A 26,131-nucleotide genomic window follows, 5' to 3' on the forward strand; every position below is an offset into this window, starting at 1 on the left:
CCGAGTGCCCGTGTCTCCTCTGGCAGGTGCGTCACCAAGGCCCTGTTCAACGCACAATTCGGGAGCATCTTCCGCACCTTCCACAACCCCACCTACTTCTCACGGCGCCTGGTGCGCTTCTCCGACCTCTACATGGCCTCCCTCAGCTGCCTGCTCAACTACCGCGTGGACTTCACCTTCTACCCACGCCGCACCCCCCTGCAGCACGAGGCGCCGCTCTGGATGGACCAGCTCTGCACCGGATGCATGAAGACGCCCTTCCTTGGTGACATGGCACACATCCGCTGAGAGTACCTTTATTGTCTGGATCAGGCCCAGCCCCACCTGTCCCACCCTCTCCGGGCAATAAAAGCCGTCTCCCTCGTGCCTCTGCGTCACTTCACCTCGAGGATCCTCTGTGTGTCGGGGAAGTCCTCCTCCAGGAGCGAGTCCTAAGGGGAGGATTGTCGGTTAGTGTCTGCGCCGAGACTGGGCCCTGGGTCCCCTTTCCCAACACCCCTCCCGCCCCACACTCACATCAAAGGGCTCACAAAAGGCCTCAGGGCTACTGAAGACCGGGTTAGGGACGGAGACCAGAGTTGGGCTGGTCCCTTCCTGCCACGGGGAGAAGTCATCAGCAGCATCATCTTCTGCCTGGAAAGGTAGGTTGAGTCGTGAGACCTCAGCAGCCTTGCTGGCCCAGACCCACCCCGTCCTCAGCCCCCAGCCCAGCTACCTGGAAGGCAGAGAAGCCAAAGCCCGTGGACCTGCTTCGGGCACGAAGGTAGAGGGCGCCGGCCACCAGGCCAAGGACAGCTCCAGCAGCCACCACGGCCCCCACGCCTGCTGCCACAGGCGGGGCCTCCGGGGCCACCACTGCCCGCTGCCAATGAGGAGATCATCAGGGACCCAGCTGGAGCCGTCCCCTTGCCCCTCCCCGCTCTGCCTGTCCACGGTCAACTCACGGACTGCGGGGGTGCCAGCAGGGGGCTGGCCAGAGTGTGGATGATGCCATTGAAGGCCAGGATGTCCCACACGATGACGCGGCTGACCACCACTGCCCCTGGGACCTGTAGGGAGACCGGGGTCAGGCCCAGTGATAATCAGTGAGGGCTGGGCCAGCAGGGCAGGGGCAGCCTCCAGACTCGCCTCAGGGGCCCGAGAACTGTTGCCAGGGCCCAGGTCACTGATGATGAGGCTGAGGCCCGAGTGGGCGGGAAGCAGGGCACCCTGGCTCGCATTGGTGCTCAGGAAGGTGGTGTTGGAGGCGTGCAGCTCCAGGTCCGGGCCGCTCAGCGTCTGGGGCACAGCACAGCTGTTGTCGTGGCCCAACCACAGAAAGCAGGATCAGGCCCTGCCCTCCCCACACTCCCTGTTACTTACCATGTTGTCAACAAAACCTTCATTGACAGGGACGAAGAGTGTCTTGTACGTGTGCTCGTCATCCAGGAAGTCCAGAAACTCGAGACCCCTCGGGGTGGCGTTGGCATAGCCCAGTAGCATCTGGGGATGGTGGGACACAGGGTTGTGGGTGGGTTCCCTCTACAAGGATCCCCACTGCACCACACCCCTGGCCCCTGGGTACCCCATAGAAGGTGGAGAAGTTGGCAGTGGTGGCCAGTACATCCAGCAGCTTCCCATTGCACATGCTGGTCCCATCACCCACGAAGCCATCGCGGCATCGGCAGGCCACGTCTGCAGGGAAGGCAGAGCAGCGAGTGAGTGGGTCAGTGGGGAGAGGCAGAGCAGCGGGTGGGCTTGGGGGGCGCCCGTACCTTGCATGCGGAAGCAGTAGGCGTCCCAGCGCTCCGAGAGGTTCTCCCGGGCGCCCAGGCTGACCACGCCCACCTGACCATCCCCACAGTCTGCCGTGGGGAAGACGACGGGGTGGGCCGCCGAGCCGTTGGCCAGCCAGCCCACGAGGCAGAGGTGGAGGCCCAGCTGTAACAGGACAAGCAGAGGCTGAGACCCAAGGCCCAACTCAAAAGGGCCCCCACAGGCTTGGCTCCAGATTCCCAGGCCCCACAAACCTGCTGGGCAGAAGACAGCTGAAGGAGAGAGGCAAGGACAGCTCCCTGGGCCCCACAAGCCGCCTCGGCCTCTGAGAAGTTCAGGCCGTAAGGGCCACTGGGGGCCTGGAGGTGGAAGACACCAGCTCGCTTCTCTGCAGAAGAGAGGGATGCATGGTCAGCGGGCCACCACCAGGTAAACCAGGGGTGCGGGGAGGGGGCAAGGAAGCACACCCTGGAAGTGCAGGTCGGTGCACACAGCATCTGCGTGACAGGGAGGTGGCCGGTCCAGGCAGCGGTCCACAGGCGGCTCGGGTTCTGGCAGACACTGCAGTCCATCACCCACGTAGCCAGCATGGCACACACAGCGCCGTGTGTTCTGGGGCAGGAGAGCAGGTGGGCACCCTTCAGGGCCTGGGGCAGCCAAAATCGGCCCCCCACCCCCACCCCAGTGGCTTGGCTCCCCCTGCTCACCGGCCCGGTGTTCAGGCAGTCGGCGTGCTCACTGCAGCCCCCGCGGTGGCCATCCTCACAGGGGTTGCGGGCCCGGCAGCTCCAGCCGTCGCCCTCGTAGTCTGGCCAGCAGGTGCAGGTGACCGCTGTACCCACCTGGCTGCAGTTGGCGTGCTCGCTGCAGCTGCCACGCCCATCCTGGCACAGGTCCACCACTGGAGGGGGCGGGGGCGGTTGGAGCGGATGACAGCCGGGGAGGGGAGGGGAGGGGAGGGGACGGGAGGGGACGGGAGGGGAGGGGGCCCTCCACCCCCGCACCCCTGCTCACCTGTGCACGTGCGGCCGTCCCCTTCGTAGCCCAGGCTGCACTCACAGCTGTTGCCAGCGCGGCACACGGCCTGGGGTGCGCAGGGCGGAGCACACACAGGCTGCAGCTCTGTCCCCCAGGGCCCACCCCACACATCCAGGTTAGCGGCTGCCCTGGACTCCCTTCCATCTGAGTGTGCAACTGGGGCAACACTGCTGTGTGCAGGGTGGGCACAAGCACAGGGCCCACTCACCTAGCTGCACTTCACAGCGTGGCCCCGTCCAGCCCTCATCACAGAAGCAGGAGCCGGAGCCACCCCGGCCCTCGTCACAGCGGCCGTGGGAGGTGCAGTTGCAGGCTGGGGAGAGAGAGAGGCAGGATGGTATTGGCACACGGGCCAAGGAGGTCAGGGTGCAGGGCAGGGCCGGGCAGCACAGCCTACCTTGGCACAGGGGCCCGAAGGCTCCTGGGGCACAGAGCTCACAGGCTGTGCCAGCAAAGCGCGCATGGCACCTACACTCCCCGCTGCCGCTCATGCCGTCCATGCACGTGCCGTGCTGGTTACAGGGGCTGCTGGCGCCGCCAGGGCAAGCTCGGGGAGGGGGTGAGGAGAGAGGCGAAGTCAGGGGCCTCGTCAGGACCCCCAGCCTGGACACACCCCATCCTCCACCCAGTGGCAGCGGACACTCCAGCACAAGCAGCCCCCGGGCCCTGGAGAACACCCGGACCCTAGCCCACTCCACCAGGTCCCGACCACCTACACACCCACCTCTGCTCAGAGCAGTCTCTTCTGCAGGTCCACTCACCCCCAGCCTGACCACCCCGAGTCCCTTTCTGAGACACAATGGTCAGAGCTGTGCCCCCGGCCGTCCTGGGGGTTGGGAGAGCCGGCCAGCAGAGTCTGCAGCCTCGGGACACTCACCTCGGCACTCGCTGCCGTAGTGACCAGGGCAGCAGCTGGGCTTCCAGGTGGTGGTGACACAGTTGCGGTAGCAGCCCCTGCCCAGGCCTTGGGGCTGACCCCAGTGGCTGGGCCGGGTCCACACACTGCGCAGGGCCAAGGAGTGCAGCGGAGGGGACGTCCAGAACTTTGAGAAGTAGCGCCAGCAGGCTTCGGGGCTGCCCTGGGCCAAGAGGAATCAGGCTGCAAACCTGAGCTTGTTCGGCCCTGCCTGACCCCAGCACCTAGCGCCCAGCCCCTTACCTGCTCCTGTGAGCCCGGAGGGCAGGGGGGTTCCAGCCCACAAATGCTGCAAACTTTCTGCGAGGAAAGGAAGGCAACATGGCAAGTCGAGTGGGTGGACAGGGCAGTGCCAAGCGGCCTTGGCACCCCTCCTCCACCTCTGGCCTGTGGCCTCCCTCACCAGCCACAGAGGTCGGGTCTCAAAGCGGTCACAGCGGGCACCAAGGCCAGGCGGCTCCAGCAGCTGGTCGATGCCATAGGCCAGGCCCCCCTCAAAGGGCAGGTGTCGCTGCACAATCCGGGCGGCGTCCTCTCCCACCGTGAGCTCGCCCTGCCAGTGAGGGGTGTGGAGTAGGTGGGTGGGGGGCGTCGTCACAGGTGTACTGCAGCCCCCACTGTCTGGGCCACTGCCTCCTGCTGCCCTCATTCAAGCTTTCTCCCCAGACTCACCGGCCGTGCGCGGCTGCAGGAGAAGGAGATGGGGGTCCCATGCATGGTGCGCAGGGGGCCCAGGTTGGGCAGGTCAGATGCCAAGGCCTGAGCATATGGAGCCACAGTTGGAGCCGAGTGGGCAGCCTGAGTGGCAGGCAGTAGGGGCCACGCTCTGGGGGTGCACCCACCTCAACGTTGCGGATCACGTGGCCCCGCAGAATGGCCGCCAGCTTGTCACGGTGGTCCTTATGGTAGAGCCAGACCTGGCGATCGGGAGGCAAGGCTTGTAAGGCGGAATCTGTGGGCCACAGCATGGTGAGGGGCCTGTGGAAGGAATCTTGAAGCAGGGGCAGGAGGCCAGCCATCTGGTGAGAGAGAAGAGGTGTGGCGGTCACAGCCCCGGCCAAGGCCACTGGGCTGATGGAGGGGCCTGGGCTCCAGGGACCCAGGTGACCTTCCCACCAGCCACACTCCTCTGCAGCCATCCCAGGCCGACATACGTGCATGTAGTCAGGTGTGCGGGCACATATGAGCACACACAGTCAGCCGCATATACACACACATGCACACACTGAAAAGCTCACACACGGGGGCAGTACCGTCACAAGGCCACTGAAGATCTTGTAACCGAAGGTCTCTGCAGCAGCGGTGAAGTTTCTCTGGGGACAGGGGCTCAGTGAGTAGTGAGGTCAGGAGGGGAGGGAGGGTCCCCGGCCCGCACCCAGGTCCTACCCGCGGAGCTGGGGCAGCATCAGCTTCCCAGTGCAGCACTTCAGGCGGCAGCAGGACACGGTCGATGAAATGCAGGACGCCGTTCACAGCCTCCTGGTCGCTGCTCACCACACGCGCAAAGTCATTGATGTAGATGCTGCCCTGGGGGTGGGCCCGGGATGGAATGAAGCCAAGTGGTGGGGGGCCTGGTTGGGCGAGTCTTGGGAAAGGAAGTGGGAAGGATCAAGGCAGAGGGAAAACGCCTCCTGCCCGGGAAAACAGCTGTTGGATTTGGCTGGTGGGAGCCCCACGGACACAGGGCCAAACTCAGAAGTCCTGAGCCCAGGACTAGCCCCTGGCTGGTAGTAGGTAGCGTCCAGGGCTGGAGTCATCTCCCTGTCAGTAAAGCAGCCCGGGAAGGTGACAGGGTCTTGAAGGCACGGGCGCAGTGCCCAGGCGAGGACCCTGAGAGCAGTGGAGTCCTGGGTCTGTGGACAGCCCGTGTCAGGGGCCGGCGGAGCTGGGCCTACCTCCCTCTCGCTGAAGCGCAGCGGATGCCCCGAGAGTGTGGTGGCATAGCCCTCCTCCAGCAGGTCCTGGCTTCGCAGCTGCCGGCAGCCAACAACGTGGTAGCGGAACACAAGCTGGCGGTTGGCGCGAATACGGGCCAGCTCGTCCTGGAGCGGGAGTCATGAGGGTACAAGGGGGCCCTGACTGCCACCTCTGTGCCCAGGCAGTGCCCACAGCCCAGCAGGCCCACCCCTCCCCAGCCAAGGGCTGAGTTACCTGTGACATGTTGGTCATTAGATCTGCATGCGGAACAAAGACTGTGAAAGGCCCGTCCCCCTTGAGGTCCTTGTATTCCTGAAGGGAGAGGGTAACAGCTTGAGTGGAAGAAGGGCAACTTGGGACCAACTCGAGGCTTGTGATTTTCCAGGAAAGACCTGGACTCAGAAACCAAACCAGCCAGCTTCTGACCAAATGAGACTATCAAGGCCCAGAGATAGGTGGGACCTGCAGATCAGAGAGACCCAGGCTGGACCAAGGATGTGGAGGCCAGCTGGTCACTCACCAGGAGATGGAGGCTGAAGAAGGAGGCGTGCTTGTCCCGAAGCAGCTCCTGAGGCAGGGAAGGCAAGGGTCAGCTCAGAGTTTGGTTGGCCTGCATTCAGGGCCGGTGCTTCTCATGGCACCAGGAGCCCAAGGTCTGGCCAAGGCAGAGATGAGGAAAGGAAAGCCAGGGTGGTCTGCTCTGGGATCAGAATGGGTTTCATGGACCATAACTGGGTCAGGTCCAGGTGGAGTCAGGTGTCAGGATCAGGAGCAATAGCCAATACCATGGCTTTGGCCCATGGTGGGGGGCATTGCCAGGGTCGGGTCGGGGTCCTCCCCAGGTGTCATTACCAGGCTGACACGGGCTCGGCAGGTGAAGCCATCCCCCACAGTACGGACTGCATCGCAGGTGCATGTCCTCTGGCCATCGCCCATACTTTTGCACACAGCATAGGGGCTGCAGCCTCCGTTGTTCTGCGGTGGGGACAGGAGAGGCAGCAGTGACTCCCAGGCCTCCTCGGCTCCGACCAGCCCTGGGGAAGGGGCCGCGAGCTTCCCTGTCCAAGCCCCGGAGCCCTGTTTCCTCCTGATCAGACCTGACCTTGTGGCAAAGGTGGCTCTCCCTTCAGAGGCTCTCAGGACCCCGCTGGGGCTCAGGAAGGCTGGTCCCCTCCTCCCCGGGCCCTCCCTCTTTGACGCTGGGGGTGACCTGGGGGCCTGACCTGGGAGCAGGGGTCCAGGAGCACACAGGCCCGGATGCCATCCCCACTGTAACCTTCGCGGCAGCTGCAGGAGACCTGTCACAGATCCCAGTCAGAAGGGCTGCTGGATGAAGGCGTGCTCCGAGGAGCACCGCGCCCTGTGGGGGATGGCCCAGCCCCAGTGGGCGGCTCCCCGCCAGTTGTCTCACCTGCTGGGGGCCTGTGGGGATACACTCAGCGTGCATGTGGCAGCCCCCATGGCGGATGAGGCAGCTGTTGGCTTCTAGGGGTTAGAGGCGCTGGGATGAGGGGTGGCCCCTCTGTCCATCCGTCGAGGTGCTTATCCCTACTCTCAGCACCCACACTCCCATGTGCCCCTCAGCCCGTCCTAGTCTGACCGAAGCCAGACCCCCAGCCAGCGTGAGGCCTGGTGGGGGACCCCAGCCTCACCCTGGCACAGCTCCCCGTCGCCCGTGTAGCCGTCCAGGCAGGTGCACGTCCGCTGGCCAGGTGCCACGGTCGTGCAGTTGGCGTGGGGGGAGCAGCCGCCGTGGTCACGCGCACACAGGTCCACCGCTAGGGGCAGACGGGCCCAGAGAGCTATGAGCAGGGCGGGGGCGTGGGACAGCAGGGACCAGGAGGAGGGCAGGGGAGAAAGGGAGGCCAGGGGGAGGGGTGAGACCCCAGAGGGGACAGAGACTGGATCCAAAGGGCGTGGAAAGGGCTCTGGGGCGGTGGAGTGGCTGGACCTGAACAGGAGATGCCGTCGCCCGAGTACCCCGCGGCACAGACGCAGGCAGGGGCTGCGGCCGCGTCCTGCACACAGCTGGGGGGGACAGCAACAGCTCAGTCGGGCCCGCCAGCCCCCCACCCTGACCCTGGCGCCCCCGCCCACCAGCCCTGGGGCCTAGCTCACTCACTTGGCGTTGGGGTCACACTTCTGCAGGCACTGAGGGCCACTGGTTTCTGGGGGGGGGGCAGGAGGAGGATGGTTCTGACCATGCGGACCCTGGAACCGCCTCCCCAGGACTTGCCCCTCTTCCCAGGGGGCCGCTCCTCACTCTGGTCACAGCGGAGGCCCTGCCAACCCACGTTGCAGACGCAGCTTCCGTCCCCGCGGAGGCCCTCCTGGCACAGCCCGTGGGCGCAGTCGCACACTGGGAGCAGGACGGGGTGGGGGGGGACAGGCGTCAGCAGGTGCCCTGCTCCGGGGTCTCCATGCCCACTGCCCTCGGCCAGTGTCCCCACCTCTCCTGCCCGCCCTCCTGGGCTCACCTCCGGTGCAGTTGGGCCCGTAGCGGCCCAGCTCACACATCTCACAGGCTGTCCCGTGGAAGCCCTCGCGGCAGCGGCACTCCCCGCTGCCCAGGAGCCGGTCCTGGCACTGCCCGTGGCCCGAGCAGACGCCGCCCAGACCCCCTGGGCATGGCTCGCACAGGGTGCCGAAGAAGCCAGGGCAGCAGTCGGGCACCTGCAGGGGGGTGTGAGGACGTCAGGGGGTGGGAAACCATGGGGGACAGCAGGGCAGGGCATCTTGGGGCCACGGAGAAACGGAGCCTGCCCTCTACAAGCCTCCGCAGCAGAAATGAAAGGAGGGCCAGGCCGGACCCCACGGTGCAGGGCGCAGCTCGCCCCACTGCTGCCCCTGGGGCTTGGTTGGTGCAGTCAGCTCCAGGCTGAGCCCTTTCTCCTCCTCCGCACCCCCAGTCCCTGGAGACACAGCCTCAGGGACACACACCGGCCCCTCCAACCTCAGCCCTCTCTCCCTTCCCCTTCCTCCGTGCAGTGGCTTTCCGGCTTCATCTCCATCCCAGCCCCCGCCGCTGCCCCTGAAGCCTAATCAGGCCTCCTGTCCTGCCCCCCCACCCCGCCACCTCCTTCTCTCTGGTCAACGGCGGCGGGTGGGGTGGGGCGGCCTGTTTCAGGGCAAACCTGGATCTTCTTGGCACACGTGTAAGAACAGCCCCGGGGGAAGGAGTAGCCAGACCGGTAGACACAGCTCTTCCTGGGGGTGTCCTGGAAAAGGGACAGGCAGAGGGCTCAGCCAGCGGTCAGGGATGGGCAAGATGGCGAACGGGGAGACAGACAGACTAGAGTGATCTGCAGGTGAGATAGGTGAGCAGGACAGATAGCAAAAGGGTCAAAGAAGGACCAGAACAGACCCCAGGACGAGAGCGCAGGCAAGACCCAGGTGTGGGTCACAGGCCAAGTGAGTCTGAGTGAGGCCTCCTCTGGGCAGACCTGACCCAGGCCTCCTGGCCTCCAGGGAAGTCGAGTGGCCCACGCTGTCCAGGAGCCCACGCCCGGGTGAGCGGAGCTGGGCTGGGGAGCCTGGACACCTCGGGCGCCTGAGAGCCGGTGGAACAGGTTCTGAATGAGCTGGGCCCCTTCTTTCTCACCTCCAGCTGGTAGCCCTGAGTGCAGCGGAATTTCCGGCTACAGTTCACACATTTCTCCTGAGGAGAAAGAGGGCAGAGGATTAGGCGGTCTGGAGGCGGGGGCTCCAAACCCACCTGGCCTCCTCGGCGGGCTAACCACTCTCCCACGCTCCCCAGACGCCCCTCCCGCTAGCCAGGCCTCCAGCCCCCTGCCTCCAGGCCTCTTACCCGCAAGGCCTCTGCGTGGCTGTGCAAGCAGCGGCTTGAGCCCACTGTCAGGACCCCCGACAGGCCAAAGAGTGAGCGGCCAGGGGCCTGCAGCACAGGGCCTTCCAGCGGCACATGGTTCACCTCGGGCTGGGGTGGGGAGGGCAGAGGCTGAACCCCTCTCCCCAACCCCTTCCCACCCTTACCTCAAGGGCTGCAAGCCAGGGAGGTACCCCAGAGCTGGCGTAATCCCATAGACTGGGGGGGGGGGTCTCCCAGGATGGGCCGTCCCTGGACCACAGGCTGGAGGTGCCCAGGTAAGGGAACGCCAAAGGAAAGGGGTGTTCAGGAGCAGGGAGCCTGGGGCAGGGTCTCCTTTACCCCCCGCCCAGTGCCAACCTGGCCACTGTGGTTGTAGAAAACAAGCCAGTGGGCGGGCCCCAGGAGGGAGTTGCGGTGTCCCCCCTTGCCCAGGGCCTCCGCGGAGAGCGCCTCGCCCAGGATCACGTGGTGTCGCACGACATCCGAGTCCTGGAGCGAGAAGGAGAAGCTCAGGGGCTGTGGGATGGGAGGCTGGCCCGCCCCCCGGTGGCCCCGATCCCAGTGATCTCACCAGGCTGCTGCTGTTGGCCTGGGCCTCCAGAGAGCGGTTGGTCGGCACGAAGATGGTGTAGGCGGTGGCAGCCTCAATCTGAGGAACCAGCCTGTGGCGCTAGGGGCAAGGAGCAGGTGTCAGGGGTGGCCCGCTTGCCCTTAGTCCCCACCCTGGTCAGGGGGAGGGCGCCCCTGACCAGACTCGTCCCTCCGCCCGCCCTTACCTGCAGCAGCTCCCGGAAGAGGTGGAAGGCAGGCTCTGAGTCCAGCTGCTGCAGCAATCCCTGTCCCCCCGGCACATCCCCTCTTGGAGGCAGTAAGACCTGGCACGGAGCACGGGGGCTGGTCAGCACGTTCCTGCCCCTTGGCCTGCCTAGAAGCTTCCCTGTGCACACACCCCGCTCCAGCCATACCTGGCTGAGGACATGTAGGACACCATTGGTGGCAAGGAGGTCAGCCACGTCCACACTTGCGTTTTGCACCCAGACCCTCTGGAAGGCAGCAGGGAAGAGCTCAGGTAGACACTTAAGAGTGGGTATAGCACCAACAGAGGCTGCTGGCCACAAGGTACCCAACCGACCTGGACACCCTCAGAGTCAGGACCTATCACACGGGCACACAGACCCTCGCTGGGGCCCAGGCATGAGGGGACAGGTGTGCATATGCAGACCACGATGGACAGACAACCCCCAGCCGGGCAGTCACTCCGGCCCGAAGACACTGCCCAGCAGCAAACCTGTGCTGAGCACAATGTCTGGGCTCGGCCCTGGCAGGGCGAGGGGACCCTGGGCTGGGAAGCCTGCAGCCACCACTCAAATTGCCCCCATGCCTGTAGGGCCCCTTCGGCCCAAAGCTCACCACGTACCCCACTGACGTTGTGAATCTCCCAGCGTACGGTGGGGTTCAGGGTGGATACATTCTGCCCGTGCAGCCGGGCCAGCTCCTCCTCGGACAGGGCGCCCTGGAGGAAATGGGCCCTGAGGGGACACAGTTTAGGGGGGCCATGGAACCAGGTTAGTGTAAACTACACACTTCACCCCAAAGGGTGAACACATGCCAAGTTGAGGACCTCTGGAGAGGGGCTGGGTCTCGTACGAGAGCCCCCTCCCAGAGCCCAGCCCTGGTAGCCCACCTGACCAGCTGCGGCAGCATCCTTGGCTGAAGCCAGAAGGCCTGGTCTTTGGTGCTCAGCCGACGGAGGGCAGACTCCGAGGGCACCAAGGCTGTGACTCGGCTGTCGGCAGGAAGAGTGATGCCAGCCCCCTGTGCACGTGGTGTGTGGGGGTACAGGAGTCATGGAGGCAGCCACCACCTTGAGATAGCAGTCCCCAGCCTCCGGGCCTGCCCTCCACCTCCAGCTGTTACGTGGCCTGGATGTGAGTCCCCAGCCTCAGCATTCAGCCGGATCCTACCTTGATCCACTGGTAGAAGACGGCGAAGTGGGCATTTGCCTCCAGCTCCTGAAGGGAGAGAAAAAGCTGAAGTCACCCATCTAGGGCCAGACTTGAGCCCCTTCCCGGGGACCCTGAGCACTGCCTCACCACCCTCCCCACCCCCGAGTACACGAGAGGACTCCTGTAGGAGAGCAGGGAACCACTCACCTTAAGGATGTCTCCGTAGCAGCTGAAGCCATCACCCCCATAGCCAGGGGGGCATGTGCAGACCCGCTGGCCTCCCCCCACTGCCCGGCAGGTGGCCTGGGGTGGAAGGGCAGAGACATGGCCTCCATTCAGCACCCGTATGGCGAGCAGGAGAGCATCCCCCCTCCATCTCTCCATTTCACCCTGGCCCATCCTCTTCTCTGTCCGCCTACCCACCCCTACCATAGGTGTCTCCCTCCACCCAGTCTGTGTTCAAGCGGCTCCTTTGCTGGGCCTGGCCCTGCCCCCCAAGACCAGTGAGCATTTGACGTGGGTTACCCTGACCCACCACAGCAGACGGGGCAGCTGGGAGGCCCTGGACCCTCAGGAGAGGCCTGAGCTGAGAGGAGGAGCCAGCCAGGCCAAAGGTGTGGGACAGGGAGGCAGGATGGGCAGTGGGGGCAGGGGATGGACCCTGGGCAGGGGTGGGACCTTCAAAAGGAGGCATCAAAGCTCTGTCTTATGGGCAAACAGGTGACAAGGTTCAGATTTGGGGTACACAAAGATCCCAATCCTGCCCAGGGACAGGGACACCGCTGGGGCCAACCTCCCCCACCCCCGATGCCTACCCTGGGCACAGAGACCTCTCAGGGCCCCCCTCACCAGATCATGGCAGCCCCCATTGCCTGCCCGGCAGGGGTCAATGGGACTGCACACGTAGCCGTCTCCCGCGAAGCCCAGCTTGCAGGTGCACCGGCTCTGGAAAGGGAGAGGTTGCGGGCAGGGAGCCTCATCTCACCAGAAGCACGAAACCCTTTCCTCCCTGACCGCTCAGCCCTCGATGGGCGTGCTCCTCTGGGGAGGCCTGTTCAGACCCCTGAGGAGCTTCTCCCAGCCCCACCCTCGGAGGCTCACGTTCCAGCGCAGAGACTGAGGCCGAGGGGAGACTGGCTCTCGGGAATAATCCCAGGAAGTGAGGCCGTTGAGAGGGACCTCCCATGGAGCCTGGGGCCCAGCCAGGCTGCTTAGGTCTGCAGCATGTGTGAGTGGGCAGGTCCTGCCAAGGCCAGCCCAGGGATGGTGGCTGGGATCCCACCTGCTACCCCGCCTCTCTGCTTGGCTGCCCCGATCCTCCCCGCTAAATGCCGGTGTCCCTGGGCTTGTCCACACTGCAGGGGAGCCACCAGTGAGACTCCCAGGATCTCAGCTGCCCCTCTCTGCGTGTTGGGGGCACCTCCACCTGCTTATTCCATCCTCAGCTCTGAACCTGAAAGCTCCTGATGGAGTTCGCATCCAGCTCTCAGGTCACCTGAGTGCCTCTGCTGAGGCTCCGTGGCTGTGGTCCAGGAGCAGAGGGAGCCCCATGGGTCCCTGCACCCGCCCGGGCCACCCAGAGGCTGGCCTTGACACAGCCAGGCCTGGCCTCCCGGTTTTCATGTTGGATTCTTCAACGCTAACCAGTCCTCGGGCTCACCAAGCCTGACAGGCCTCACAGGGAAGGTTTCAGGTTCTGAGAGTCTCAGACTCCCAAGTCCCAGAGCTGGATGTGCACGAGTCTAAAGATTTCAGGATGTCACTCTCCTTGGGCAGGGGTCTCTTCTAGCTTTTGCTCAGGACTGAATCCCTACATCTAGAACAGTGACTAGCATGTGACAGGTGCCTGGTGACCTGTGGGAAACCAGTGAGTGAATGGGTGAGCTACTTGTCATAAGACAATGGCCCCAGCGTCCAATTAGAACAGAGAACTCCTGGATTCTTGGTTACGAGAGTCCTCACCCCTGAGAGGCAGGAGTCACAGCCTTCTGGTCTGGAAACAGTGCCGCCCTAGACTGGCACTGGAACGTACCTTCCTCTCAAACTATTGTGACCTTCACGTTGCTTCTAGCACCTGTCTGCTACTTTCAGATTGTACAACTCAACATTTCAGAACTGGATTCTCATTTGTGTCTGAGGTTTCAGACCCTGAGCTTGAGTTCTTGGAGTGGATGTTGCTAGAGTCAGATGAGCTAGGGGGAGAGGCCCCCAGGACAGAGACCCCCCAACCCCACCCTGCTCTCTCGAGGCCTGCCAAGCTCACCTGCCCGGGTCCCACATAGCTGCAGAGGGCATCAGCATGGCAGCCACCGCGCAAGTCCAGCTCACACTCGTCAATGGCCACGCAGACACGACCATCCCCACTCCAACCTTTGTGGCATGTGCAGTGGTGGGTGCCCCGGGCCCCAGGGACACACTCAGCCTGTGAGAGCCATGGATGAAGGACTCAGGGCGGCAGGGTGGCAGGTTGGGGACGAGGGAGTCCCGCCTCTAGCCCGTGGGTCAGGCTTCCAGGGCAGGGGCCAGGCTCACGTTCTCCGAGCACCCGCCACGGTCTGGGCGAGAGCAGGGGTCGCTGGGTGTGCAGAAGAAGCCATCACCCTCAAAGTCATCCAGACAGAGACACCTGGGGGTGGGTGAACGAAGGGCCTCCAGTGAGCCTCAGGGAGCTCTGAGCAAACAACAAGCACAGTCACGGGGGTGAGGGGCAGAGAGGCAGCCCATGTCCTCACCTGGAGACACCCCCCTGGTTAACGCAGCGGGCATGTGGGTGGCACGGCTGGGCCTGCTCTGTGGGCCCACAGCCCACCGTGGACTCATTGCAGAAGCGGCCGCTGAAGCCTGGGGCACACGTGCCACGCTGGCACACACCCCCACTGCCCGGACGGTTGTCACATAGACCATGGACACAGCCGCAGTCTGCAAGGAGCAGATGGAGCAGGGAAACTGAGGCAGAGGCATGGCTGACTGGGAGCCAGGATGCAGCTTGGCAATGCTGGGACTGGAGCAGCCAGAAGAGGTCTGACTGCAGGGTCGCAAAGCCAGGTCATCCCAGACTCGAAGGCAGAGAGGAAGAAAGCAGAGTGGAGCAATTCATTGCTTGCAGTCACCCTATTCTAGCTGCCCTGCTCCCAACACCATCAGGAAGTTCTTCTGTGTGTCTGACCTAAACCCTGCATGCTTTAGATTGAACCGTGGTTGTCTTTCCGGCATGGATCAAACAGCTATCTGCTTGTGTTTCCAAAACCTTCTCCATGATCTGCGGTCTGAACCCTTCTTCCTGAGGTTCTATTTAATGTCTTGGGAGTCCCCAGCCCCCCTTGCAAACAGACCCTTTATCTCCCTGGCAGGGGGCCTTGGCCAGGACCACCCACCTTCCTGGCACTGGTCTCCATGCTTGTTCGGGTTGGAGCAGATGTGGCAGGCGATGCCCTTGTAGTCTGGAAAGCAGAGGCAGGCCCCACTCCCCTGGACCCCATCACTGCACTGGGGGTGGGCAGGAGGCAAGAACAGTCACTGGGAGGCGATTATCCACACCCTCTCCCACAATACCCCTTCTCCCCACAGGCTAACTCTGCACTCCTGCTCCCTGCAGAAGACCTCCTGCTGAAAGAGACCTTGAATCACGGATGCTGCCAAAAGAACCAGCCCCCTAAAAGTCGCCTGGCCCTGGAGGGTTCATGGTAACTTCTGCTCAACCTAGGCGCCCCTATCCCCCCACCCCTCATGCCAGGGCAGGAGGGGACTCACGTTGCCTTTGCCGTAGCAGGGGTTGGAAAAGCCCCCAGGACACTGTAAACAGTCAGGCCCAAAAAACCCTTTGCAGCAGCCAGGTTTCTGTAAGAGAACACATCTGAGGGTCCATCGGGAGCCACACTGACCCCCCAGCCCAACTGGCTTCTGCTCCCTGGTCCCGTGTGGCGGGAGCAGGGGGTGGGAGAGGCCCCTCTGGGACACCTCTTCCACCATTAGGATGCAGCACAGCTCTCTGAGGATGGCAGCCCACCCAGCCATCCTGGGGGGCTCCTGAGGAGAAGCAAGTGCCCCAGGTCGCCAGGGAGCAAGCATCCCAGGCCCAGGCTCACCTGGATAGTCTGGTTGCAGTAGTGGGCGCAGCCCTTCTTCAGGACATTGAGCCCAGAAGGGTCGTGGATGTAGACACACTCCTCAGGAGAGATGTCCTGGGTGGGCCGGGCCAGGTTGGTCAGCAGGCAGGGGTCCTGGGCCGGCCTCCTCGCCAGGCAGCCCTGGTCAAAGGACCTCACCCCCACCCCTGGGCCGGGCACTTCCACTGTCAGTGGGGCTGTGCCTCCAGGTCCAGCTAAGTCTCCCAGCCCAGCTTCCCCACCCTGACCCAGGGCAGAAACCTCACTGGGCAGTCAGGAGTCAGCCCCCAAGGACTGGGCCACGGGATGCTCACCAGCTTCACACTATTGGGGGGGCATGTGCTGGTGTTCAGGGCTTGGCAGTCCACACAGGAGCCCTGGGCAGGGCAGGGGAAGGAGGGGAGAAGGGTTAGTCATGGTTTATTTATTTAGCAAACCCTAAGACGGTGGCACTGAGCCAAGGCCTGAGACAGGAGAAGAGTCACCACAGGAGGGGACAAGGGAGGTGGGGAGGGGGCATTCCAGGCAGAGGAAAGAGGGCGAAGGCCTCGTGGGGAGAGAGCGCGTGTGAGAGCGGCCAAGGCCTGGGTGGGGAGGCCGGGGGAAGGGTGGAGAGGCGTGAGTGACGGCTAAGGGCTAAGGGCCCGTCAGGAGGACTGCTGAGGGCTGGGCGTGGGGCGTCCAGGCCAAACTGTGGGGTCTATGCCAGAGCCCCAGAGCCACCCACTCTCTGGAGGACTAGAAAGAGGCTCCTCTTCTCCCTGGAAGATGATCCCCGCGCAAGCGGCACTCACCGCCACGACCGCGTGCTGCTCCTCGTTGCAGAGCTTGGGCAGGATGGGCAGGATGGTCGGGGGCAGCAGGACGCCCTCCAGCATGTGGATCACACCGTTGGCAGCCAGCACGTCCACTCTCCGCAGGGGGACCCCCTCAGGCCCCAACAGGATGCGCCCCTGTGGCAGAGCCCAGAGTGCATCCTCGGCCTGGCCCCCACCTCTGCTCTCAACGCGCTGTCGAGGCCCACCCTGCCGGCCAGCTCTTCACCCCCTCCCTGGCAACATCTCCTGCCCTGGCAGAACCGCTCCAGCCTCCACGCCCTGATCCATGAGGTTTCTGCCATCCTGAGCCCCCCGAGTTTGCTGGGACCCAGGAGAGGGATTTGGGCTGTGCCTGCTCCCACATGACCCCCACCAGGGGCTGCCTGGGCTCGAAGAGCTCGAAGCACAACAGCAGATCCAAAAGAGGCTTGACACCTGGCTGGTCATCACCAGCCCCTCCACTGGCCCATCCCTGTGGAGCTCACCTCCTCTGAGATATTCACAGCCAGGATCTGGTTTGCCATGGTGAGCACCCGACCCTTGGAGATGAGCTTCTCAACGGTCAGCTGGAGTGGAGGAGGGGGTGGCCTTAGGCCGGGCACTGGCCACACGTTGGGACCATGCCCAGTCTTGCCCAGGTGACTTGTGGCTGCCACCTTGGTCCCCAAACTCTTCCCTGTGCTGTAGAGTCCAGATGGCAGTGGGGAGGAGAAGGGGCCCCAGGGGAAGACCAGACTCTGCAGACAAATCCTCTGAGGGCCCAGAGGCAGGTGTCAGCTGGCCACCCTCCCAGAGGACCTCTCACCTGGCCATGGTTGTAGACGTGGTACCTCACCAGTTCCTGCAGTTTGGAGAGACCCTGGCAGGAGAGAGGGGTCTTGGCTGCTCAAGGCTCTGGGCCCCGTATCCCCAGCCCCCTCCCTCTGATAAGCTTACCGCTGTGAAGAGGTAGACCAGGCGGCCATCCCGCAAGCCATCCACTGCCTCATTGCTGGGGGCAAAGACTGTGAAGGGCCCAGGCCCATCCAGGAAGGAGGGCAGCCCGCAGTTCTGTAGCGGTGAGAAAGAGGCTCGGGGGCTCCGTGGCCAGCCCTCGCCTCTAGGTCCTGCCTGGGCCCTGTGGCACTCAGTCTGCGGGGAACGCCCGTCAGGAGTAAGTGGGAGATACTGGAAATGGGTTCACGCTACCACAGAGCCTCAGGGTGCGGACGGGCAGGTTCTGGGACGGCGCGTGGGCCAAGGCACGTCCTACTCCAGAAACCCAGATCACTGTGGGGCTACATTCTGGGCAATGAGGGGTCCTGGCCCAAAAGATCAGATGGGCTGGGACCTTTCCCTCAGACTCACCTCCAGGATGGTTTCAAACCGGCTGAACACCTCAGTGGAGGCAAGGATCTGGCCGATGGTCCTCTGTAAGAAGGCACAAGCGTGAGGCCCCAGAGGGCAAGGAGCTCCCCTCCAGAGCTGCCCCAGGGCCTTCTCTGAACTCAGCGTGGGTCAGAGGTCATCCAGCGGCACACGGCTGGGAGACGCTAGCTTACCTTGGGGTCCTCAGGGAGCTCTGGTGGGGGCTGCAACCGCAAGGCAGTGACGACGTGGAAGAGGCCGTTGGCCGCTGGGTAGTTGGCCTTGTGGATGGTGAATGTGTGCTGCGGCAGGTCTTGGTATTTGTAGGTATATTTCTGAAGAGACATGAGATCATTGGCTCAGACTCCAAACACCCACCCTTTGTCCTAAGGCTCTGTCCGCCTCCATGCCTTCTCCTGGGCTGTGTTCCCCACCTGTGAGTCCTCTGGTCCCCAGACTGAGGGCCTTGCTTACCCTGAAGCGGCTGAAACTGACAGTGATCTCCTGCCCGGCCAGCGTCCACCACCGGCGTGGATCCTGGGTCCCCGCCTCCTCCAACATGTGCTGGCCGGCGATGATGTGCTGTCTGCACAGCTGCTGGGCGACGGATGCCTGCGGGCACAGGGGCGAGGGGGCCAAGTGGGCCCAGGGCGGGCGGTCGTCTTCGTGCCACCCCGCCCGAGCAATGGGGGGACAGGGGGCCTCCCAGGGCTTGGTCCCCAGAGCACGCGGGCGGTGAGGACGCTCTGCGGGCCCTGCAGCCTGGGGCGGGTCCAGGGAGGAGGCGGGGGCTCACGTTCATGGTCCTGGACGAGACGAGCGGTGCCAGCACGGTGAACGGGCCCGACGTGCTGAGGATCTCCCGGCAGCCCTGGTCTGGGGGCAGGAAGGGGGCGCGTCAGACTGGGTCTGGGAGGCCCGCAGGCATCAGTCCTGGGTCTTGGACAGTTGTGGGGGGGCGGGGGGATGTTGGGGTAGGTCTCGGGTAAATGAGGACATCAGCATCTGGGGGGCTAGCTCCCACCTCCATCATACACCCCAACCCAGTCCATGCTCTGCTTCTACAGCTCTTGGGCAGAGAAACTAGGCCTCTCCAGAGAGCCCACCAAGGATGCTGGGTGTGAGGGGCGGGATCCCAGGCAGGTGGCAGGGTCACACACCCAGCATGGCAAAGGTGCCTCTCAGCCGCAGTAACATGCTCGTCTGGCTGGCCTTCTGAACCTCGTGGAGCAGGTGCCCGTAGCAGGCGCGCCCGTCCCCCACCTCACCCTCCTTGCACACACAGCTGGGGACGTGGGTAGAAACCAGTGAGGTCAGGGGCCATGGCCAGGCTCCCCCTCCCAACCCTCACCCACGTCCCCACAGGCCCTGAGGTTCACATGGGCACACACTTGCCCCGGCCCAGCGGCCCTCTCCGCTGTCCCTGGGGCCCAGCCCGAGGCCCTCGTGCTCACCTGGTCTTTCCATCAGGGGTCACCTGGCAGGTGGCCGAGCGGTCACAGGAGAAGGCGGAGCAGTAGGCGAAGCAGCCCGCGGAGCTGTCGTGGGCAATGCTGACCAGGCCTGGCTTACAGGAGCAGGAGGCCTGGCCCGCCCGGCCGGGGAGGGTGGGGGTGACACCACGTCCATGAGAACCCACAGAGCTCCGCTGGGCCCCCAAGGCTACCCTCCCAGAAGCGGGCTGTCCTCCCCCTCCCATTTTATAAGTGGGGCAGCTGAGGCTCCTAGGAGAGCCGTGACGGACCCACAGCCAGAGTGAGTCGGGGGAGGGGGGCCGCCCGCTCACCTGGCCTGGCTTCCTGTACAGACACAAGGTCGAGTTGCTGGGGCAGCCACCGTTGTTCGTGACGCACGGGTCCTGAGGCAGACACACTGTCCCGTCCCCATGGTAGTTCTTAGGGCAGAGACACTGGGCCTGCCCACTGGGGCTCACAGAGCACTGGGCTAGTGGGGAGCAGGGTGACGGCTGGCAGGGGTCAGGGGCTGTGGGGACACAGAGAGAGGCCACGTGAGCCGGGCCCCCAGGAGCCCCGGCCCTCTGTAGCCTCTAACCAGGATGGCCCAGAGACGGGTGAACAGACTGATCCACACCTTGGGGACGGGCCCTATTTCCTCCCTCAGGGACAGCTCTCCCTCCCTGAAAACGGCCAGATTGTACTTGCTGCTCTGAAAGGATGCTCGCTCTGAGCTGGAGACCGGCCTCCTGTAGACCCGACTTACCCCAGCACTCACCACCACGCTGGGTGTGGCCAGGCAGGCAGCTGCAGGCGGGGGCCTCTGCAGAGCACTGGGAGTTCCGGGGACAGTTCAGGGCCCGGCAGGCGAGCAGCTCTGAGTGGAGAAAGGAAAGGATTTATTGAAGCAGCTCCAGGTTCCAGGTTGTGGAGGAACACTGGAGCGAAGAGGCTCTGCCCACTCTGCTGTGTGACCCTGAGGGCCCCACCCTCTCTGGGCCTGTGGGCAGTGAAGGTTTCAGATGACACCCCCTCCCCAAGCCAGCTGAGTGCCTCTCACACTTAAAGGAAGCCGGGTTGCAGGCGGAGGTCCCATCCTGCTCTGGCCGGTGAGGAGCGCTACCCCAGCAGCTGCTCACCTTGGTCACAGCGGGCTCCAGTGTATCCAGCGAAGCACAGGCAGCTTCCATCCCCGCGTGGCCCGTGGCGGCACACGCCGTGCACACAGCTGCACACTGGGAGGGACACGCAAGGAAGGTGGGACCCCGGCCCGAGCCGGCGGGCACACGGGGATGTCGAGTCCCTGCCCTCTGCATCTCTAGAACTCAGCGCCCGCAGGCACAACCTCCAGATGACAGAGGCGTGGGGCAGGACCGCAGGGGAGGTGGGAGCCCAGGGCAGGCACCTGGCCTAGTCTGGGGGCTCAGGGAAGGCTTCCTGGAGGAGGCCTCCAAGAACAGGCAAGGGCTAGAGGTGTGATCAAGCAAAGCTCATGTCCCCAGAGGAGATGTGTGAGGGAGTCTGACAGCAGTTGGTTGGAGAGACTGGGTCCACACTGGCCCCTAAGTGGACACCGGCCCTGCCCTCCTGCTGGGCCAGCGCTCACCTGACTGGCAGTCAGGCCCAAACCGGTTGGGGTCCCGACACTCCTGGCAGGCTGAGCCACCGAAGTTCTCCTGGTGGAGAGATGCACCAAGTTAACGCAGCCCCTCACGCCCACCCCACCCCCACCCAGCGCCACCGGGCCCTCACCTGGCACACGCAGGTCCCGTTCCCGTCTATGCCATCCAGGCAGGTCCCGTGGCCGCTGCATGGGGTCTCGGCACCGCCAGGGCACTCTGTGGACCCGCCGCCCCCGCAGAACTCAAATCTGTCCTGAGGACCCCCGGTTCGCCCAAACCCAGCAGCTCTGGGCAGACCCAGACATGGTCCCACCCCCGGGGGCAGCCAGAGTCAGGTGGCCAAGCTGGCATGCCGGTGGGTGGGGGCATGAGGAGCAAGGCTGGGGCCCTCCCCCGTACCATAGCACTGGGACCCCCAGTAGCCAGGGCAGCAGGCCTTCTGCACCACGTCCTTCCAGCACTCCAGGCTGCAGCCGCTTATGGACAAGAGAGAGTCCCCCAGCTGGACCTCGTATCTGGGGACCAAGGACAGGCAGGGTGATGAGAGGACTGCCCCCTGCAGCCCTAGCCCAGCCTCCCCACCCTGGGTTCCGCGACTCTTACTACTCCCCCCATCCCTTCCCTCCTGCCCCCTCCCCCGCTCCGAGCTGAGCACAGGGGTTGGTCCACCACGGATGCTCAGTAAATAGCACTTAGCCCGCCTCTTTCTCCTTTCTCCCTGCCTACCTCTGTCCCACTGGAAGGGCCAAGAGACACGGATATGAGTGAATCCCTGCCCTCACTCCCCAGGCCCGCCAGGCCCTCCTGGTCCCCTGCCACCCCACAGGACACCCCTGGAAGCAAGCAACGGTGGGGATGCACACCGGCAGTCCTGTAAGATCTTCTCCGGAAAAGCCGGAATCCAGCCCAAGGGACACACTCGCTTCTTGATGGTGGGGCATGGGATGCAGGGTACGTGAGTGATGAACTTGGTCTTCACATCGCAGCGTTTGGACTGGACCTGGGCCAGGAGGAGGGTTTGGAGTGAGGGGCCTGGACCTGCACACAGCCAGGACTCTTGATCACAACAAGGCCTAGCAACCCTCTCTCCAGGCGCCGATCCCCGATCTGTTCATCGAGGAGGCCCTGAGTCTGGAGGGACCCTGCCTGTCACAGGCTGTCCCCTGCCACAGTGCACCCCTATGTCCACAGCCGCGCACCTCTGCCTGGGGGCCGGGAGGCACGCACAGAAGCCCGAGTGTCTGCCTTCTGACATAAAGGGCATCTGGCGTTTTCGTTCCATTCTGGGTGATTCAGAGGAGGAAACTGAACCCCGGGCAAGTGGCCCTCGCCCGTAGCCACCCAGGGCCTTGAACCTAGACTCTCCACCTAGTGCTCATTCTCACCTTTCATTTAAACATGAACACTGCTGGGGAGGGGAACACGGCCACACCATCTGCCATCCCCAGGCAGGACGAGAGCTTCAGCCACGCCGTGGGGCTGGCCCTCTGCTCTGAGCACATCCCTAGCTCTATGCTGACTGACCCCCTCCGCCAGCTGAGGGCCCTGCTTGCTCCCTCAGGTCAGAGCCCCAGCAGCCGGCACCACGCCTGCCATTGACCCACGTGAGCAGGCACACGGGAGGGAGTCTGAGTTTGGGCCAAGCAGCCCCAAGCCCTGGTCCAGGCCTAACCCATGACCCCACATGCCAGCTGGGACCCATCACCAGACAGGCAGTGCTGGCAGTGAGGGAGCTGAGAGGACCCATGGGGCGTCCTGGGGAGATGGCAGTTGAGTTGGGACCTGCAGGATGCATGAAAACTAGTCAGAGGCAGTGCTCCTGGCAGAGGGGACAGGAGAGGCAAAAGCCAGTAAGTGGGAAGAAGCACACAGCCGTGTGTGATGAGGCAGAGACAGGCAGAGGGGCTGGGGCCAGGCCAGCGAGGGGAGGTCGAGTCCGGAGGAGCGCCAGGACTCACCTGTGTTTTCAGTGGGTCCTTTGCTGCATGGAGAACAGAGCAGGGGACGGGGAAGAGTCATCCAAGCGCCAAGAAAGACCTCAAGTCCCACCCGCTGGCCTCTCATAGCTCCCCCAAGTCCACCACCACTGGGGCTACTATTACAGCAACAAAGTTCCAAGCTTCTCCAGCACTGACCCGGAGTGACACTCCCGCACTCCCGGCTGCCGGGGGAGGAGAGACCCCAGGGAGGAGCATTTTGATGAGGAGGTTTCAGGGACTCGAGGCCTGGCCTGGAGAAGCTGAGAAGTTCCCATCTAAAAAATGCTGAACACACTCCAAAGGGAGCGAACCCAGAATATCTCTTTCCTAGAACACATCACAGATGTGTGGCTCTCCAAGAGAGAGAAAAGGAGAAATAATGCCTGAACCTTTTTCTGGTGAACATGAAGGGCCCAGGGCCTCTCCCCACTGCTGCGATTTGGCCTTTTCCGCTCCCTCTGTGGTCTGCAAAGAGGGAAGTTGCTGTGGGAGGCCTCAGGCTGGCTGTAGGCTGGATGCTGTGGTCTCATTCCCCATCCTGACGCTTAGGCTTTGCTGACCCAGGGAGTGACTAGGAAGTTGGGTAACTCCCAGCCAGGCAGCTGCTGGCTCAGGGCAAAGGCTTGGCACGCAGCTGGTTCCCCTGAGAACCACCTGGCCAGCCAGACACAGCTGCCAGCACCATCAACAGGGCCTGGGGACCAGCAAGAGGGCACCGTCTTTACTCTTGAACAGAAGGGGGTTCCATGAAGTGGGGCAAGAGTCACCAGCACGGGAGAAAGCTGGAGCCTTGCGCCCTGTTGGTGGAGTGGATACACATTCATGAGATGTTGCATCTGTAAATCGGTAGTGGATGGATGGATAAACCAGTGACCAAATCACACCTCTCTGGGACCTCACCGGAGGTGGGCACTCAGGCCCCCTCTGCCTGGCGGCCTACAACCTCCCCACTGATCCCACTGGGTGGAGTGCAGCTGGATTCCCGCCGAGTGCTGAATCAGATTCCCTTCTTCCTGAGGGCATCTCAGGACCCGTCTGAGCCAGGCGGGCACTGCCCCCCTCCCTGTCCTAATCCAGAACTGATTCTGCAACGTCTGCTTCCCACAGAGACACTGCTGGGGAAGTTAAGGAGACACGAGGTGTTAAGCTTGTTGAGAGAAGATGAAAGAAATTCCCCCAAGCTGGGGTTTAGGGCCCAAAACCCAAACTCCCTCGAGACCAAGGGATCCACCAAACTTCTCCTTGTTGTAGATCAATGTCCCTCTCCCCTCAAATCCCAGCTGAAGACTGCAGGCTTCAATTGCATCGGCACGTGCCCAGCAGAAGGGCCAATGGGTGAGACTTGAACAGGCAGGTGCTAAGCCCCCTCCTCCAGGAAGCCTTCCCTGACTCTACTGCCTGAACCTCCGTGTGTCAGAGTCCTCCTCCTCACTATGTGACCCAGAAGTCATCCCATCCTCTCAGAGCCTCGGTTTCCTAATGTTCACAGTGAGTCTCATGCTACACAAGGTGACGAGAGTGATGAGAGGCCAGCGTTGACACATTCCTGACAAGATCCTCAAGGCCCACTTCCCTTGCCCAGGCTGGCCGAGCCCCAGCCCCAGAAGGCAGATATACAGGTGGTCTGTGACAGGGTTCCCAGACGGTGCTAGTGGTAAAGAACCCACCTGCCAATGCAGAAGACTAAGAGACATGGGTTCAATCCCTTGGTCGGGAAGATCCCCTGGAGAAGGAAATGGCAACCCACTCCAGTATTCTTGCCTGGAGAATCCCATGGACAGAGGAGACTGGTGGGTTACAGTCCACAGGGTTGCAAAGAGTTGGACACAGCTAAAGCGACTTAGCACGCAGCACACGTGACAAAAAAAAACTCCCAGCCTGAGCATCCCCCCAAAGACCCCTGACACAAGAATGTGAGGTGGCCTTTGAAATTCCCTTGCGTTGTACACATGGGGAAACTGAGGCAGGGAGGGAGCAGGAACCACTTGCAGGGCTCAGCATGGCCTGAAACCCTTGGCTCCTCCACCACCTCCCTAACTTTTTCAGCCTCAGATCTGCCCGTCCCCAACCCTGACCTGGCCCTGAAGCTGGGGAAGCCCCTCTCCCCACCCTTCCTCTGAGGGACCACAGGCAAATGAGTGAGCACCATGGGGGCCTGCGTCCCCACCTGGTCCTGCCTGGCAGTGGGGCCCTGGGCAAGTCCTTTCCCTCTTGGGACCTCAGTCTGCCTGTCAGTGATTCAAGGACTGTCACCATGCCAAGGGTCGGTGGTTCTTACAGAAACTCCAGTGGGGATAATGTCCCCACAATGGGGCCTGGGCAGTTTGCAGACAGGCAGTCCCAAGGGGGCTTGTGCACATGAATCCGACAGCCGTACCCTCGGACCCTGTCGGCTCCTTCCTTGTGGCCGGATCGGGACTCGCAGAGCGTGGCTCCGGAGCAGGACTAACCTGTCTCTATAATCCCTGGGCCTTGGCTGCCTCAGGCAGAGAACAGGGCCCACTGCTCGGGGACTGGGAAGATTTGACGGGGACTGGGAAGATTCGAAGGCATGACGTCCCTGTGCCCAAGGTTGTGTACTTGGCGAACAGCAGCTCTAAGATGTGAGGGTGTGATTGGTGGCTGCTGTTTGCCCAGGAGGACTGGGTATGAATAGACCTCACTGTGCCTCTGGGCACTCTCAGGGCAGGACACAGGCACACACATGTACACACACCCAGCACGCCTACACACGGCCCATGTGAGCCTCTCAGTTTGTCAGCTCCGCGAGGTTGGGGGTGATCACATCTCCTACCCCCAAGCCAGGGCCACAGAGAAACCAGGCCTCATTCCAGGCAAGGGGATGGGCCTGGCTCCGTACCCCCAACCCTCAGGCTGGGGAGCCCTGGGAGAGCTGCCCACGCCACCTGGCTGGCTAGCCAGAGACAGGAGGGAAGGCTGACCTTCCCTGCCATCCCAAAGCAGCGAAAACACAGACCTCAGCCTGGGGAAGTGGGCACAAGAGCCCAGCCCTCCGTCCGGCTCAGAGAAGGTCAGACCAGCAGCAGCTGCCCTGTGTGTCGCCAGCCCCATGCCTGCTCCATGAGCACACCCTCCCTGCTTCCACCATGGCCAGGAGAGCCTGGATATCATACCCCCCTCCGTGACCAGCTCATACTCACCTTCTGCCCCCCAAAGAAGCTGGGGCCTGCCAGGCAGACAGCCAGGAAGCAGAGCAGGAGGTGGCCACGGGGCCCTGCCATGGCCGGTGGCGGCTGGCGGGCACGTTGTCCGGGACAGAATCAGGGCAGCGGCGTGGGGAACGAGCTCTAGGAGGCAGGCACTTCGCGAGCAGGCAGGACGGGGCGGGCAGGCGCTTTAAAAGCAGCCGGGAGGCCCCGCCAGCTCCCCCCAACAGGAACCCG

The 26,131-nt window shown here is 63.4% G+C and overlaps 2 protein-coding genes across 5 annotated transcripts in view; one reads left to right on the top strand and one right to left on the bottom strand.

The window, feature by feature from the left end:
* NT5DC2 (5'-nucleotidase domain containing 2) overlaps positions 1 to 366 on the top strand; it is a 54,752-nt gene extending 54,386 nt beyond the window's left edge. For both annotated transcript variants that reach the window (XM_081525140.1, XM_081525141.1), the window contains exon 14: positions 27 to 366. In XM_081525140.1, the coding sequence (XP_081381266.1) occupies positions 27 to 288 (262 nt within the window). In that variant the 3' untranslated portion in view covers positions 289 to 366. The remainder of the gene's footprint in view (positions 1 to 26) is intronic.
* Positions 263 to 26,068, bottom strand: STAB1 (stabilin 1). 3 transcript variants are annotated; one of them, XR_014064053.1, is made up of 69 exons: positions 25,889 to 26,068; positions 21,612 to 21,748; positions 21,148 to 21,263; positions 20,879 to 20,964; positions 20,733 to 20,802; positions 20,266 to 20,361; positions 19,893 to 20,003; positions 19,459 to 19,655; positions 19,127 to 19,257; positions 18,833 to 18,957; positions 18,469 to 18,548; positions 18,147 to 18,284; positions 17,867 to 18,007; positions 17,673 to 17,735; positions 17,262 to 17,375; positions 17,131 to 17,184; positions 16,811 to 16,891; positions 16,302 to 16,460; positions 15,822 to 15,884; positions 15,487 to 15,582; positions 15,152 to 15,238; positions 14,776 to 14,887; positions 14,134 to 14,320; positions 13,934 to 14,027; positions 13,665 to 13,823; positions 12,251 to 12,346; positions 11,609 to 11,704; positions 11,420 to 11,467; positions 11,140 to 11,270; positions 10,873 to 10,984; positions 10,421 to 10,498; positions 10,232 to 10,330; positions 10,027 to 10,125; positions 9,813 to 9,944; positions 9,435 to 9,563; positions 9,228 to 9,284; positions 8,761 to 8,844; positions 8,104 to 8,299; positions 7,890 to 7,985; positions 7,749 to 7,794; positions 7,578 to 7,654; positions 7,279 to 7,404; positions 7,038 to 7,111; positions 6,850 to 6,924; positions 6,479 to 6,601; positions 6,147 to 6,194; positions 5,861 to 5,938; positions 5,605 to 5,751; positions 5,096 to 5,236; positions 4,963 to 5,022; positions 4,552 to 4,728; positions 4,382 to 4,468; positions 4,113 to 4,262; positions 3,953 to 4,009; positions 3,671 to 3,872; positions 3,191 to 3,340; positions 3,002 to 3,106; positions 2,770 to 2,839; positions 2,463 to 2,656; positions 2,223 to 2,367; positions 2,010 to 2,143; positions 1,755 to 1,920; positions 1,565 to 1,674; positions 1,363 to 1,482; positions 1,129 to 1,278; positions 945 to 1,049; positions 716 to 862; positions 517 to 633; positions 263 to 431 (listed from the first exon to the last, which is right to left on the bottom strand). XR_014064053.1 is itself a non-coding variant. In XM_081525138.1 (69 exons), exons 1-69 carry the CDS (start codon positions 25,967 to 25,969, stop codon positions 375 to 377), a joined length of 7,707 nt encoding a protein of 2,568 aa, XP_081381264.1. In that variant the 5' UTR covers positions 25,970 to 26,068; the 3' UTR covers positions 263 to 374. The 3 variants fall into 3 exon arrangements, 2 of the variants coding, with proteins under 2 accessions (XP_081381264.1, XP_081381265.1); XM_081525138.1 differs by having other exon boundaries at positions 2,770 to 2,877; XM_081525139.1 differs by having other exon boundaries at positions 945 to 1,042; positions 1,125 to 1,278; positions 2,770 to 2,877.
* Positions 26,069 to 26,131: the final 63 nt, after the last annotated feature.

The sequence above is a fragment of the Giraffa tippelskirchi genome, chromosome 9, assembly GCF_054371585.1.
Source record: "Giraffa tippelskirchi isolate mGirTip1 chromosome 9, T2T-mGirTip1v1.2.pri, whole genome shotgun sequence".
Lineage (NCBI taxonomy): Eukaryota > Metazoa > Chordata > Mammalia > Artiodactyla > Giraffidae > Giraffa > Giraffa tippelskirchi.

Bases quoted from the DNA above. Each gene is read 5' to 3' on its own strand.
- STAB1 (XM_081525138.1), bottom strand. From the start codon at position 25,969: ATGGCAGGGCCCCGTGGCCACCTCCTGCTCTGCTTCCTGGCTGTCTGC. The intron at 15,239-15,486 runs GTGAGCCTGGGC...GTTCTCTTACAG, and splicing joins ACTGCAACCAGACTATCCAG to AAACCTGGCTGCTGCAAAGG. The intron at 14,321-14,775 runs GTGGGTGGTCCT...TGCTCCTTGCAG, and splicing joins TGGAGACCAGTGCCAGGAAG to ACTGCGGCTGTGTCCATGGT.